Source organism: Elephas maximus, chromosome 1 (assembly GCF_024166365.1).
Source record: "Elephas maximus indicus isolate mEleMax1 chromosome 1, mEleMax1 primary haplotype, whole genome shotgun sequence".
NCBI classification, from domain to species: domain Eukaryota; kingdom Metazoa; phylum Chordata; class Mammalia; order Proboscidea; family Elephantidae; genus Elephas; species Elephas maximus.
This window is the reverse complement of record NC_064819.1, coordinates 30885388-30897871: the sequence shown is the minus strand read 5'-3', so window position 1 is coordinate 30897871 and position 12484 is coordinate 30885388. Positions and strand designations below refer to the sequence as shown.

Here is a 12484-nt window from a genome sequence, read left to right as displayed (position 1 = left end):
AGGCTCACTAAGGCACCCATATTTTCAGGGCTGAGGTATCAAGAGTAAGATGAAGTCCTTGGTTCCAGGCTTTGGGATGAACCAAATGCCAGGCATTTTGGCATTCATTCACTCAGCAAATACTTCCTGGGGCTTTGGTAAGCAGAGTGCTGTGCTGGAAGTGTGACTCAGTCTTGCTCACCCTCTGGGAGCTCTGGGTTCACTCTCAACTCAGTCCATGGCTTCCTGTTGATGCCACTGCGGGGCTGTCTCCTGCACTTCTCTGCCCTCTCTGACTGCCTGTCCAACTCTTGAGAATTCCTCTGCTGTTGCTCATGCCTTCAGTGTCAGTGCCCCCTGCTGTTCTATCTTTGGTCCACTTCTTTTTCCTTTCTATAAGACTCCCCAAATGGCCTCATCCATCATTATGTCTTCAGCTGCCACTGATATGCTGGTGATTCCCAGGTATATATCCCCATCCCCAACTTCTCCCCTCATCTTTAGGTCCATATTTTTATTACCCAATGGACATCTCCACAGACATATCCATGTGGACTCAACATGTCATCTTTCCCGCCAAGTGTGTTCCTCCTGAATTCCAATCCTGGTTACTTTCATCACAATCTACACAGGTTCACAAACTAGAAACGTTTCTGGGTTTTAATTCCTTCCTCCCATGTCTTACCAGTCAGCATATCATATCCATTCCATTCCAACAATCGTTCCTGAATTTGGCCCTTCCGCTCCCGTCTGCCTTTACTTATTTAGTTTGTTGGACCACGGAATTTGGAATCAGGTTGTTCTGGGTTTGAATTCCAGCTCTACTACTTTTTGGTTGTGTGATCTTAGGAGGGCTGTTTAACCTCCCTGAGCCTCAGTTCCCTTGTATGTAAAATGACAATAATAATACCTACCTCACAGGGTTGTTGTGAGGATTTAAATTAGATATTGTACGAAAAGTGCCTGGCACAGTACCTGGCACACAGTAGAGTAGGTGCTCAATAAATGGTGGCTATTATAATTACTGCTATTACTATTATTATTATTTAGTAAAAAATGATAGAAGTTTTGGATACGTGTGAGGAGCCCTGGTTGTGCACCGGTTAAAGCACTTGGCTGCTAACCGAAAGGTGGTTTGAACCCATTAGCCACTCGGAGGAAGATGTGGCAGTCTGCTTCCGTAAAGATTTACAGCCTTAGAAACCCTATGGGGACAGTTCTATTTTGTCCTGTAGAGTTGCTTTCAGTTGGAATCGATGGCAGTGGGTAGGATATGTGTGGAAGATAAAGCTTTTGGAGAGGTAGGAGTGAAGCCTCGAGTACTAGTTCACCTGTACTCAGTCACTTAATGGCTTCAGGTTAGGACCACGGTTTGAGGAGGCCAGACCTTCCTTCTATCACATTCTGTCTTCTGGCAGGAGGAAGCTAAGGACAGTGGGATTTGCAACCGGGTTTGCTCTTTCTTGCCCTTCCTCCCAGGACTGGTGCAGTCCTGCCCAGGGAAGGCAGCAGGGTGTCTCTGCCTAAGATGAGGAAAAGCCAATAGGTTTCCTTCAAGGTCCTGCAAGAGCCAAGCAGGCCTTTCATGTTGGGGGTTGGCTCTGTCTCCTCTCAGCCTAGATGTGAAGCTTAACTATTCATTAGACAAGGGGTTCCAATCCCATGTCTAATTAAAATCAACTCGCCAGACATTTTCTAAGCAAGATATGCAGCCCGTCGCTCGGAGACACACAGCTCTCGGCCTTGAGGAGCGCACGGTCACGTAGCTGAGGTAGAACACACGAACGCTCACGAAAAGCCGTAGCTAATTTCTTGCACATAATTGTCACCTCCCTTCCTACACCCCTGCTTGAGTCTTGATCCCTGGGAAAAGGCTCATGGCTCGAATAAATACATAACGAAAAAAGTTCGTGAGAATCAGAGGTGATGTTAGAAAGCAGTCAAACTCAACACAAACACTTGTACCAAGTTGTGTGTTTATGTGTAAAATAAGGACAGCCAGTCCTCAGACCTTGGAAACATAAAAGACCTACAGCAACCCAAACCTTAACAGATGGTCTTCAACAAAAACGTCACTAATCTCTGAGCCTCTCCAAAACGCTTAAATAGGCACAGGAGGGATTGCAGAAACTACACTTCCCAGAATGCTCAGTGGAGAAAATCAGGTGAGGGGGAGCGGCGTATGCCGGGATGTGTATTCAAAGAGTGGCGTGGAAGATGGGGGCGGTTTCCCGAAGGCTGTCGGTAATTGTAGTTTTGACAAGTCTGAACCGCTTACAATGGTAAGGGAGAAGCCGAGAGGCCTGACGGGATTTGTAGTCTCCGCGGGGCGGAGCTGACGCGCAAGCGCAGCTGAGGCCAGGGCGGGGCCGCGGCACTGCGGTGAAAGCCGAGGCAGCGGGCAGGCGAGCAGGGGGCGGGCGGACATCTTGGGATCCGGGGAGTGGAAGGACCGGGTGCCGCCGACACCAGGTGAGCTCGGGATCTGACCTTACCGGCGGGAGGAGGGCGCCGCGGGCCGTCTGCGCCGTCGCCCGGCTTTGCTCTTCCCCGGCCCGCACTCCGCGGAAAGCTGCCCACACCCGGGAGTGGCCTCAGCCTGCAGGCCCGGGGCGCGGCTGCAGGACGGGCGGGAGCGGTGGCCTCCACCTGACCCGCCTGGCGCCTGCCGGGACAGAGACCGAGCAGAAGCCGGGTAGAGCAGGACACCGCGCGGCGCGCCCCATCCCAGGATCGTGATCACCCCCTGCCCCTCGGTACCTTCTCTCAGCGCAAGGACAATTTCCCGGCTCCTAGGACAGTGACACCCCCTGTGCTGCCTCCTTGGACTGTGACAAGTCTCCCACCCCGCCGCACTCCCTTCTACCTGTTCAGCGACATCCCCAGCTCCTCGTCCTCAGACCTGTGACAGCCCCCGCACCCCGTGGCACCATCTTTTCCGCCGTGGCCCCCTCCCTAGGGCGAAAACACCACCACCCCCTCCATATCTCTGCACCTAAGCCCCAAAGCAAGCTCCAGCTCCCCGCATTGCCATTCACCACTGTCAGTCTCTCCCTGCCGGCCACCCTTCCCACCCCCAAGGCCTTGACCTTTTCCAGTCTCCAAAGTCTTTCTTCCCTGTGCCCCCACCAGCCCTGTTTGCTGCTGTGGGCTGCTGGAGTAGCCTGCCTGGGCTGTTGCTGCCAGCCTTTGCCCCTGACTAAATCTCCCGTTCCTGTCCCAGGCTCCACCTCTGTTTCTTTGTCGCCCGGAGCTACTTACCACTTCATACCCGTGAACTCTACTTCCATTTTGTGTTTCTCTCCCAGCCTCTTTGGGACTGAGGGATGGGATGTGGCCGCCACCCTGAGAAAGCCCTCACTGGTCCAGGAGACCTCCACAGCCGCAGTAAAAGGCTTCATTATGCAGTTTAGAAAAGCCTGCTAAAGTCTCCGCTGTGAAATTAATACCAGGGCTAATCCAGGCAACCTAGAGCCAAATTAACCCTTTTCATCTCTCAGTCCAAATTCATTTGACCCAAATAACTTGGATAATTCAGGCATTTCTGATAGGCCTGCGCCTTGGTTATGGGCACTCAGGCCAGACGTGAGCTAGTTGGTGGGTCTGGAATCACTGAATTTCAGCTGGAAGGATCTCTTCATTTTATCACCCTACCCCGCGCCCCCCCGCCCCGCCCTTATTTTTATTGCAGTCTAGAACTGAGAGGGAGCCTACCTTATTGAAAGTAGTTAGAAATAACTGTAACGAGCAGCTTGTGTCATTGAAGCAAAGTCTGCCAGGTCGGGGGCCTTTCTGGCCTCCTATTTGCCTGCTTATCTGACTGCCTGGGAGAGGCTGGAGCCACACTCCTGGCCCCAAACCAGGGCCAAAGGCCTCCCTTCCTTCCTCCTCTTTCCCCCACCCTGCACACCCTTTCTTGGAACGTTAAGGCTTCTGTGAATTAGAGATCCACGGTTCAGGCCCTGCCAGTGTCTCAGAGGGGTAGTGGAGCCTGAGCCCCAGGCCTGAGCCATCTGGACTAATTCCTGCTGCCATTCCAGCAGCTGCAGGCAGCCGGCCTTGCAGTGACTCACAGGCTGGAGCCTGAGTGATTCTGCACAAGAGGGGGCCGGAAAGGATCCTAGCTGGGCTCAGTGCTGGCAGGAGGGGAGGGGGCTACTCTGGGCCCAGCCCCAGAAGAGGGAGGGTCCAAATTGCCTTAGAATCCTGGGCCGTTCCAGTGTGGGATAAACAGGAACTGGAGGAGGCTGGCTGAGGGGAGGGGCATGCCTGGAAGGGCTGCAGGGTCACTTGCTGATGGGGTTGAGTTGGGGGAAAAAAACCCTTTGCAGGGCTGTGGGCAGGGGTTCTGAGGCCTTCCTGTACCCTGCCTCCCCCTGTCCTAGGTCTGTTCTAAGCAATGGGCTGCGGAGACTGAGCTGCCACCATGATTGGGGGGCTGTTCATCTATAATCACAAGGGGGAGGTGCTCATCTCCCGGGTCTACAGAGATGACATCGGGTGAGTGAGTCCCCTGGCTGAGCCAGCTGTGCCCCTGCCACCTGAGCCCCCCTCCCCAGCATGTGGGACCAGGTCTCTTCCCTCCGGAGGGTTGACTTGGGCCACCGCCTACCCTCACTGCATCCTGGAAGCTCAGCTAGTACAGCCTGGTTCCCCTTGGGTCTGGTGATGGTGGTGGGCCTGGCAGCTAGCTTGCAGGCCGCTGGGTGAGATTTGTAGGGTGGTGTGGCCTCCACAGGCTTCAGGGCTTCTGCCCTGCCTGCCTCCCTGTTTCCCTTAGTGACAGACCTGATTGCTGGAGGCAGTTGCTTTTGCCAAGCAGGTTGGTTCTTCCTTTGAGGAGAGGGATCGGTCTCCAATGGGTGGGGTCAGTGGCCAGGCTGGAGGTACTAATCTGTTCTAAGTTTTGTTCTTAGAAGCCCTTCTCATGTTGGGAGCCTTCCCTGGGCTCTCTTGGAAGCCTCTCCAGGCTGCAGAATCCTCTTCCACCTCCCTTTCTCAAGATAAATCAGGCTGCTGACTCACCTGATTTCAGTTCCTCTGGGCCATTTCTGGAAGAGAGCTTGTGGCAAGCCTGAGGCACTCACTCTAAGGTCTTTGCTGGAAGGAAGGATGGGAAGGCCATGCTGCCCTTTCTGGCTTGTCAGAGCAGACCCAGAACAGCTCCTTGTCCTGGGTCCCTCAGGTCTTAACAGGGATCTACAGCCTTACTCTCCATCTGTTCCACCATGTCCACCACTTTTCTTCCCTGACTGAGGGGACATATTCTCACCTCGGCAGCTCTAATGAGATTAGGCTCCACTTGTTCTTGCTACCCCAGTTGGACCTGTTGCAGTGCTCCATGGCTCCCTGGCTGATGGGCTGGCCTGGCCACGGTGGCTGTTTGTCCACTGGCTAGTGCTGGGCATGAGAGTAGTGGCAGCGCCTGGCCTACCTGAACCCCACTGGCTACTACCCCTGCCCCATCCTGCCCTGTTAAGCCAAGGCTGGGTCACCTCACCCTGCATGCTGGCTGTGCTCTCTGGCCTTGCTGTTGCGTGTCTGCTTCCACCTCACGGTGTGTGCTGCCTGCCTCAGTGTGTCATGTGTCTAATCCTCTCTCTCGTTGCTGTCACTTTCCTCTTCTGGCTGGCGTCATTTTTCTCATCCCATCTCATTGGCTGCCGTAGCAATAGGTAAGCGGCTTGTCAGGCTGCCACCCAGGCACAGGTGGGTGGGGGGCCCTGCCCCCCATCTCCGTTCTCCCTCATCTTTTTTCTTTCCCTGAACTTGCCCTGGAATTGGATCCTGGACAAGAAGGGGTGGCACAGCTCCAGAACCCCTCAGCACTTCTCCCCCAAGAGTGTTTTCCCGAAGTCAGGCTGACTTTGTCTGACTCCAGGAGGAGCTGACCTCCCCACTGGTAGGATCACCAGCAGGAGGACTGGAGAAGTGGCAAGATCTTTCTCCTCTGGGCCTGGAGCTTCCTGGGAAGCTAGTGAGGTAGCTAGGGAAATCGGGGCCAGGCCTGAGAGTCAGGGACATTCCTCCCTAAATCTGATGGCCCTCACTTTTGAGGTTAGATCCGCCCTCCTGTCACTGCCACTTGACTTCCCTGTTTCTCATGACCTTCAGGCACCAGCCCAGCTCTGGCCTTCCTCCCATGGCCACACGGGGAGTCACAAGAGGGGAAGCACCCCAGTGGTTTGGGCTTGGGATTATGGCGTGAGTGGCAGACTTCAGCACTGGAGGGTGGGGCTGGCAGTAGCTGTGGTCGGTCCCATGGTGTGAGCTGTGGCTAGTGTTGAGTAGCCTCTGTGCACCACTCTTCCTCAGGAGGAACGCAGTGGACGCCTTTCGGGTCAACGTCATCCACGCCCGGCAGCAGGTGCGCAGCCCTGTCACCAACATCGCTCGCACCAGCTTTTTCCATGTTAAGCGGTCCAACATCTGGCTGGCGGCGGTCACCAAGCAGAATGTCAATGCTGCCATGGTCTTTGAATTCCTCTATAAGATGTGTGACGTAATGGCGGCCTATTTCGGCAAGATCAGTGAAGAGAACATCAAGAACAATTTCGTGCTCATATATGAGCTGTTGGATGGTGAGGCTGGCAGGGCGGCAGGCCGAGGGTGGGGTGAACCTGACTGGGAATGGCCTGGAGGTGGGAGCAGGCCTGAGGCCCCAGTGCCTTCTGAACTTTCCTTCCTGAGTATCTGGTGTCTTGGGCTAGAGCCTCTGTGCCCCTCAGAAGGCCAGTCCAAATCCAGGTCTAAAAGCTGTTCTCCAGTGGAACACAGATACAGTCTAGGGGGGTGGGGGGAAGCAGTCTTGGTCTTCCAAGGAGCTAGGCCTCCTGCAGTTAAGCAGACTTCGTCCTCTTACCTTTGGGGTTTGGGCCTTGGTTCACGTCCTCCCAGCTTCCCAACTCAACAGCTGCCTCAGAGCCCCGGGAGAGGGTGAGGTATTACAGGCCCCTGAGGGATGCACTGTTACTTCTGGTCCTCTGTAGAGTATAATGAAGTGTGAGTCCTTCCACCTGCCCAGCCATCTCTATTCTCTAGGGGCCCAGGGCCTTTGACCTCTCACCCACTGGCCGTGTGGCTTTTCTGCCTATTTTCCCTTTCTGAAAAAATAATGACATTTTAGTTGTTTTCTTATGAAGCACAAATCCCAGAGTAAATGCTGGAAAGCTGGGAGACTTTCCTGCCCATGATCCCACCCTGTCCTTTGGAGCTATGCTGGCCAGGTCTGCCCAAGCCAGCGGAGGAGTTGGCATGAGGGAGTCTTCCACTTTTCCCAGTGGCTGATGGGTTCCTCCTTTTGCAGAGATCCTGGACTTTGGCTATCCACAGAACTCGGAGACAGGGGCACTGAAGACCTTCATCACTCAGCAGGGCATCAAAAGCCAGGTACTCGAGTTGTGCAGGCCACGACCAGGGTGAGCCCAGCCTCTTGCAGCCGGCTGCTCCCTGAGCCTGGTGCAGACTGACTCATGGGCCGGCCCCTAACAGGAAGCACTGGTCTGAGCCTGCTGCCACGACTGCAGGCCCCTGTGGTTCTCTGCCACCCAGGAGCAGCCGACTCAGCATCTCCTAATGGGAATTCAGCTGAGCAGTTTCCTGCTGCACTGGGGGAGGGGTCATGAGGCTCTGGAGGCCTGGCATTCCTCTGGAGTAGAGTGCGGGCCCTCTTCTAGGAGCCAAGCCTCAGATTTCCCCCTTCTTTTCTGCTGCCTCATCCCATCTGCGCTCCCCTGCTGTTTCCTGTGACTGCCTCCTTGGCCCTGTGGCCTCCAGCACCAGGTAAGCTGCTCCATCAGCTCCCACCCTTGCAGCCTGGCTCTGTTGCTCCTGGCCCCACTCCATGGGGCTCAGGAGGCGGGGAAGTTAGAGTACAGGGTGGGGACAAGAAGGGAGGGAGGATAAGGATAGAGTGGGGATAGAGGCGGGGTGATTGAAGGGGAGCCAGGGAAGCCATGGTGATCTGTTTCTGTCGCCACCCAGACAAAAGAAGAGCAGTCCCAGATCACTAGCCAGGTGACGGGGCAGATCGGCTGGCGGCGGGAGGGCATCAAGTATCGCCGGAATGAGCTTTTCCTGGACGTGCTGGAGAGCGTGAACCTGCTCATGTCTCCGCAGGGTGAGGGCACTCACGAGGAAGCTAAGGAGGGGCTGGGCAGGCTCCCGGTCCTGCCTCCCACCTGCTTGCCTTAGCGGCTTCCCTGTATCTGTCCGTGCCCAGGCCAGGTGCTGAGTGCCCATGTGTCGGGCCGGGTGGTGATGAAGAGCTACCTGAGCGGTATGCCCGAGTGCAAGTTTGGGATGAACGACAAGATTGTCATTGAGAAGCAGGGCAAGGGCGCAGCTGATGAAACAGGCAAGAGGTACGGGAGGCGGGGGGCTGGTGGAGGGGTGGGCCTCAGGGCCAGTCGGGCCTGACCAACCACAGCAATGCCGGCGCCCTCTTCCCAAGGGGGTACTTGGCTGGCTGCTGCTGACGTCTGTGCTAACTGCCCTCAGAGAGCAGGCCCAATTGGTCACTAGGACCAAGGCCTCGTCTCTCCACTCTGATGGCCTCTACACAGGGTGCCAGAAACATCTGAATCCTTAGCAACAGGCATCTCAGGAGAGGATGAGCTGGCACAGCTTCTATCTGTCCTTGACTCAGGCAGGGACCCCAGGGTCAGAAAGTTGCCTTCCTGAGCACATTCCATAGTCTGTGGTAGAAACCTTGGCGAGCTCTGGCAGCCTTTGGGGGCGGGGGGGGAGGTCTCCCAGCCTGGCGCCTGCCGCTCTCCTGTGCCAACAAGGAGTTCCCTTCTGCCCCTGCTTGCAGTGGGAAGCAGTCAATTGCCATCGACGACTGCACCTTCCACCAGTGTGTGCGACTGAGCAAGTTTGACTCTGAACGCAGCATCAGCTTCATCCCGCCTGACGGAGAGTTTGAGCTCATGAGGTGCCCTGGGGTGTGAGGAGGAAGGGAGGGGGTGCCACCAGCCAAGAGGGAGGAGCAGGTTGGTGGGGAGGTCTGTGCTGTGCCAACCTGGCTCCCTGTCTCCAAAGGTATCGTACCACCAAGGACATCATCCTTCCTTTCCGGGTCATCCCGTTAGTGCGGGAAGTGGGGCGCACCAAGCTGGAGGTCAAGGTCGTCATCAAGTCCAACTTCAAGCCCTCATTACTGGCCCAAAAGATTGAGGTGAGGACAGGGGCTTGGGGAGGAGGAAGAACTTGTCTCTGGGAGTAAGGGTGGCTAACTTTGGGGCTTGACGGAGCTCCCTGACAAGTGTGCCGCTTCTAGGTGAGGATCCCAACCCCACTGAACACAAGCGGGGTGCAGGTGATCTGCATGAAGGGCAAGGCCAAGTACAAGGCCAGCGAGAACGCCATCGTGTGGAAGTGAGTCTTCGTGAGGCCACAGCAGGGCTCGAGACACCTTAGCGTTACTCTCCTGTCACGTTCTGTCTTTTCTCTTCTGAGTGAGTGTGTGTGTGTGTGCATGTTGGCTTCTCCTCTAAGCCCTTACACATCTGTGTGAGCATGTACACACATGCATTCGTTTTGTCAAGATGCTTCACTGTTTCCCCACTCGCTCTTGTAATACTCTGGGAATAGACAGAGAGCAAGGAATAGCATGTGCACCTATCTAAGCTGCAGCCCACGGTGCTGGAGGAATGGCAGACCCAAGTCTGCATAGCAAGTGGTCAGACCACTTTTCCTCCCCACCCTTTCCCCCCCCCCGGAAACTCCTTGAGGCTCTCAGGGGTACTTGCTGCCCATTGCCCCTGTGTTCCCAGGATCAAGCGAATGGCAGGCATGAAGGAATCGCAGATCAGTGCAGAGATTGAGCTTCTGCCCACCAACGACAAGAAGAAATGGGCTCGACCCCCCATTTCCATGAACTTTGAGGTACGGCAGAGGAGAGGCTTGTGGAGCCACAGTGGGGTGTGCTGGGAAAGATCTGAGAGGCCATTCAGATCCAACTCCTTTACCTTCCAGATGAGGAAACTGAAACCTAAACCAAAAAAAAAAACCAAACTTGTTGCCATCGAGTCAATTCCAACTCATAGCGACCCTACAGGACAGAGTAGAACCGTCCCATAGAGTTTCCAAGGAGCGCCTGGTGGATTTGAACTGCCAACCTTTCGGTTAGCAGCTGTAGCTCTTAACCACTATGCCATCAGGGTTTCCACTGAAACCTAGAGAGCGTTGATGGCTGTGTAATTCACAGACCCATTTCTTGCTTGCCCTTTCAAGCCCCTTAATAGAAACTGCTGCTCACACTGACAAAAATCTGACTAGTCTTGATTTGTCGTTAAGCAGTTCTTTGGAAAAATTTAGATTTGAGTGCCAGGTAAGACAGTTTACTCACAGACAAGAAAATGGGGTGACTCTGCTTTGTGTGTGCTGGACATACACTTTTCCACCTGTTTAAGTCCATAACATTGAACGAGATACGTGTTCTGAAGCGATTCTCTAGTTACTGCCTCCTGCTGGTAAAAGGAATTGATTCAAGTTATCATAGGCAGGCCTAACTTCCAGCCCAAAATGATCGCTGGTTCCTCTTGTCCATGCTTTCTTCTTTAATGACCGCTTAGAGGCCCTCGCTACCCCAGCTTCTTTCAGGGCCCCTGCCATTTGAACACTTGTAGAGATGAGGTAGGCGGGGCCGTGGAACTTCCCAGAAGACAGTGGCTCTGAGAGGAAGGCCACATTCCTCATTGGAGCTGTCCCTTGCCCAGGTGCCATTTGCGCCCTCTGGCCTCAAGGTGCGCTACTTGAAGGTATTTGAACCGAAGCTGAACTACAGCGACCATGATGTCATCAAATGGGTGCGCTACATTGGCCGCAGCGGCATTTATGAGACCCGCTGCTAGCTGCCCTGTGGCAGCGAGTCCGCCTCCCCACCCACCCTCTTCCACAGGCCCGGGAATGCCTGGCTACCACGCATCAATGTCTTCTCTCCTGCTTTGCGCCTTTCCTTTGCACCAGCCCCCAAGTCTAGGTCTGGACCAGCCCCATCACGAGTGGCACTGGTGGAGCCATGCCTGGACTCCCCGGGCAGGGGGTTTCCAGGGTGCCTGCTCCTCCATTCAATTTGTCCTGGCCCAGTGCCAGGCTCTGTTGTGAGTTCTGTGACCAAAGCCAGGTGGGCCCCCTCCCCTTCTGTCCCCTGTGGCCTCATCTCTCTGGAGTGGGAGGGTTGCCTGCCCCTCACCTCGGAGCTACCCAAAGGCCAGTAACAGATCCCCAGCCCTCAGTCCCTACTCTGCTTTGGGATAGTGTGAGCATCATTTTGTACACGTGTGACTTTGTCCAGTTATAAACCCAATAAACTCTAGAGTGGAGCTGTTGGCTAAGTGTTGATGTGGTAGCTGCGTCAGGACCGGGGACAGGTGGGATTGCTCTTCCCATTTTCTTACACTGCTTTGGGTAGAGTTTTCTATTCTGGCTTCTCAAGGCTCCTTGTTTGTCTCAACTGCTAAGCTCCTCCTGGGCCATCCAAGCCCTTACCCTCAGAGGTGTTGACCCCAAGCCTCCTAGTTCCTCTAAGAAGAAAACAGCCTCAAGGGCAAGCTGCCCCATCTGGTCCTAGTTCCCTGGGTTAGAGATTTCTCCCCGGGTTCACTCAGACTTAGGCAAGGATTTTCTATAATTAGGGAGATAAGCAAGGGTTTACCTTTGGTATTTCGAGCCATCTGAGAAATTGATCTCTTCCTCCTTTTCCCATTTACCTTGGCTTCTCAAACCATGGTGGGTGGGTAGTAAAAGGAAAGATCTGATTCTCCAGGCCTACTTCCACCCTCCCTCCAAAGAATCCTGTGGTGAGCTTTTCCCTGAAGGGACTGTCCCACACCCTGCTGGTGTGTTGGGGCAGATAGGTAAGAGGACAGATTTGCCCTGGTCAGATTTCCCATGCCTGGTTTCAGCCTTTTCCAACCTAAAAATCTAAACAATCTCAAACAGAAGCAGAATATAATGAACTCCCATGCCCCAGTACGAGCTTCAACAATGACCAACTCAAGACCAGTTCCTTAATATCACAGGCAGTCTGTCCACACTTAATCCAATCGTTCTATAAATTTTCTGACAACTTGGATCTGGATCCAAACAAGGTTCACCCATTGTGGTTAACGCTTCTCCTTGAATCTTATAACCGATAGGTATCCCTCAACCTTCCCCCCCTTGCAATTTTGTTGAGGAAATGGGATGGTTTTTCTTGTAGTTTGTCAGAATTTTGCCGATTGATCCCTGTGATGTCACTGTACATGTTCCTCTTTCCCTGTAAAAGGTTATCAGATCTAGAAGCTCGGTAGCTTTAATTTAAAATAAGCGATTGATTCCTCACGATGGCAGTACTTGATCCAAGAGCCTCGCTGGGGATGTCGTCGGTCTGGTTTTCTGGCCCTTCAGCGGGGAGTGGGGCTGGGCCGGCGGGCGGCGGCCGGCGGGGCTGAGCGCAGGGCCCGGGGGCCCAAACGAGACCGGCAGTCGTACGGAACAAGGCAGGAGGCTGCTTCTGAGG

At 54.5% G+C, this 12484-nt stretch overlaps 1 protein-coding gene across 1 annotated transcript; it reads left to right on the top strand.

Annotated features, from left to right (window-relative positions):
• Nucleotides 1-2345: 2345 nt before the first annotated feature.
• On the top strand, nucleotides 2346-11306 carry AP2M1 (adaptor related protein complex 2 subunit mu 1). Its single transcript, XM_049881459.1, has 12 exons — nucleotides 2346-2451; nucleotides 4365-4479; nucleotides 6295-6560; nucleotides 7286-7368; nucleotides 7756-7761; nucleotides 7963-8098; nucleotides 8201-8342; nucleotides 8795-8914; nucleotides 9022-9157; nucleotides 9260-9357; nucleotides 9756-9867; nucleotides 10701-11306. Exons 2-12 carry the CDS (start codon nucleotides 4406-4408, stop codon nucleotides 10833-10835), a joined length of 1308 nt encoding a protein of 435 aa, XP_049737416.1. The 5' UTR covers nucleotides 2346-2451; nucleotides 4365-4405; the 3' UTR covers nucleotides 10836-11306.
• The last annotated feature ends 1178 nt before the right edge of the window (nucleotides 11307-12484 follow it).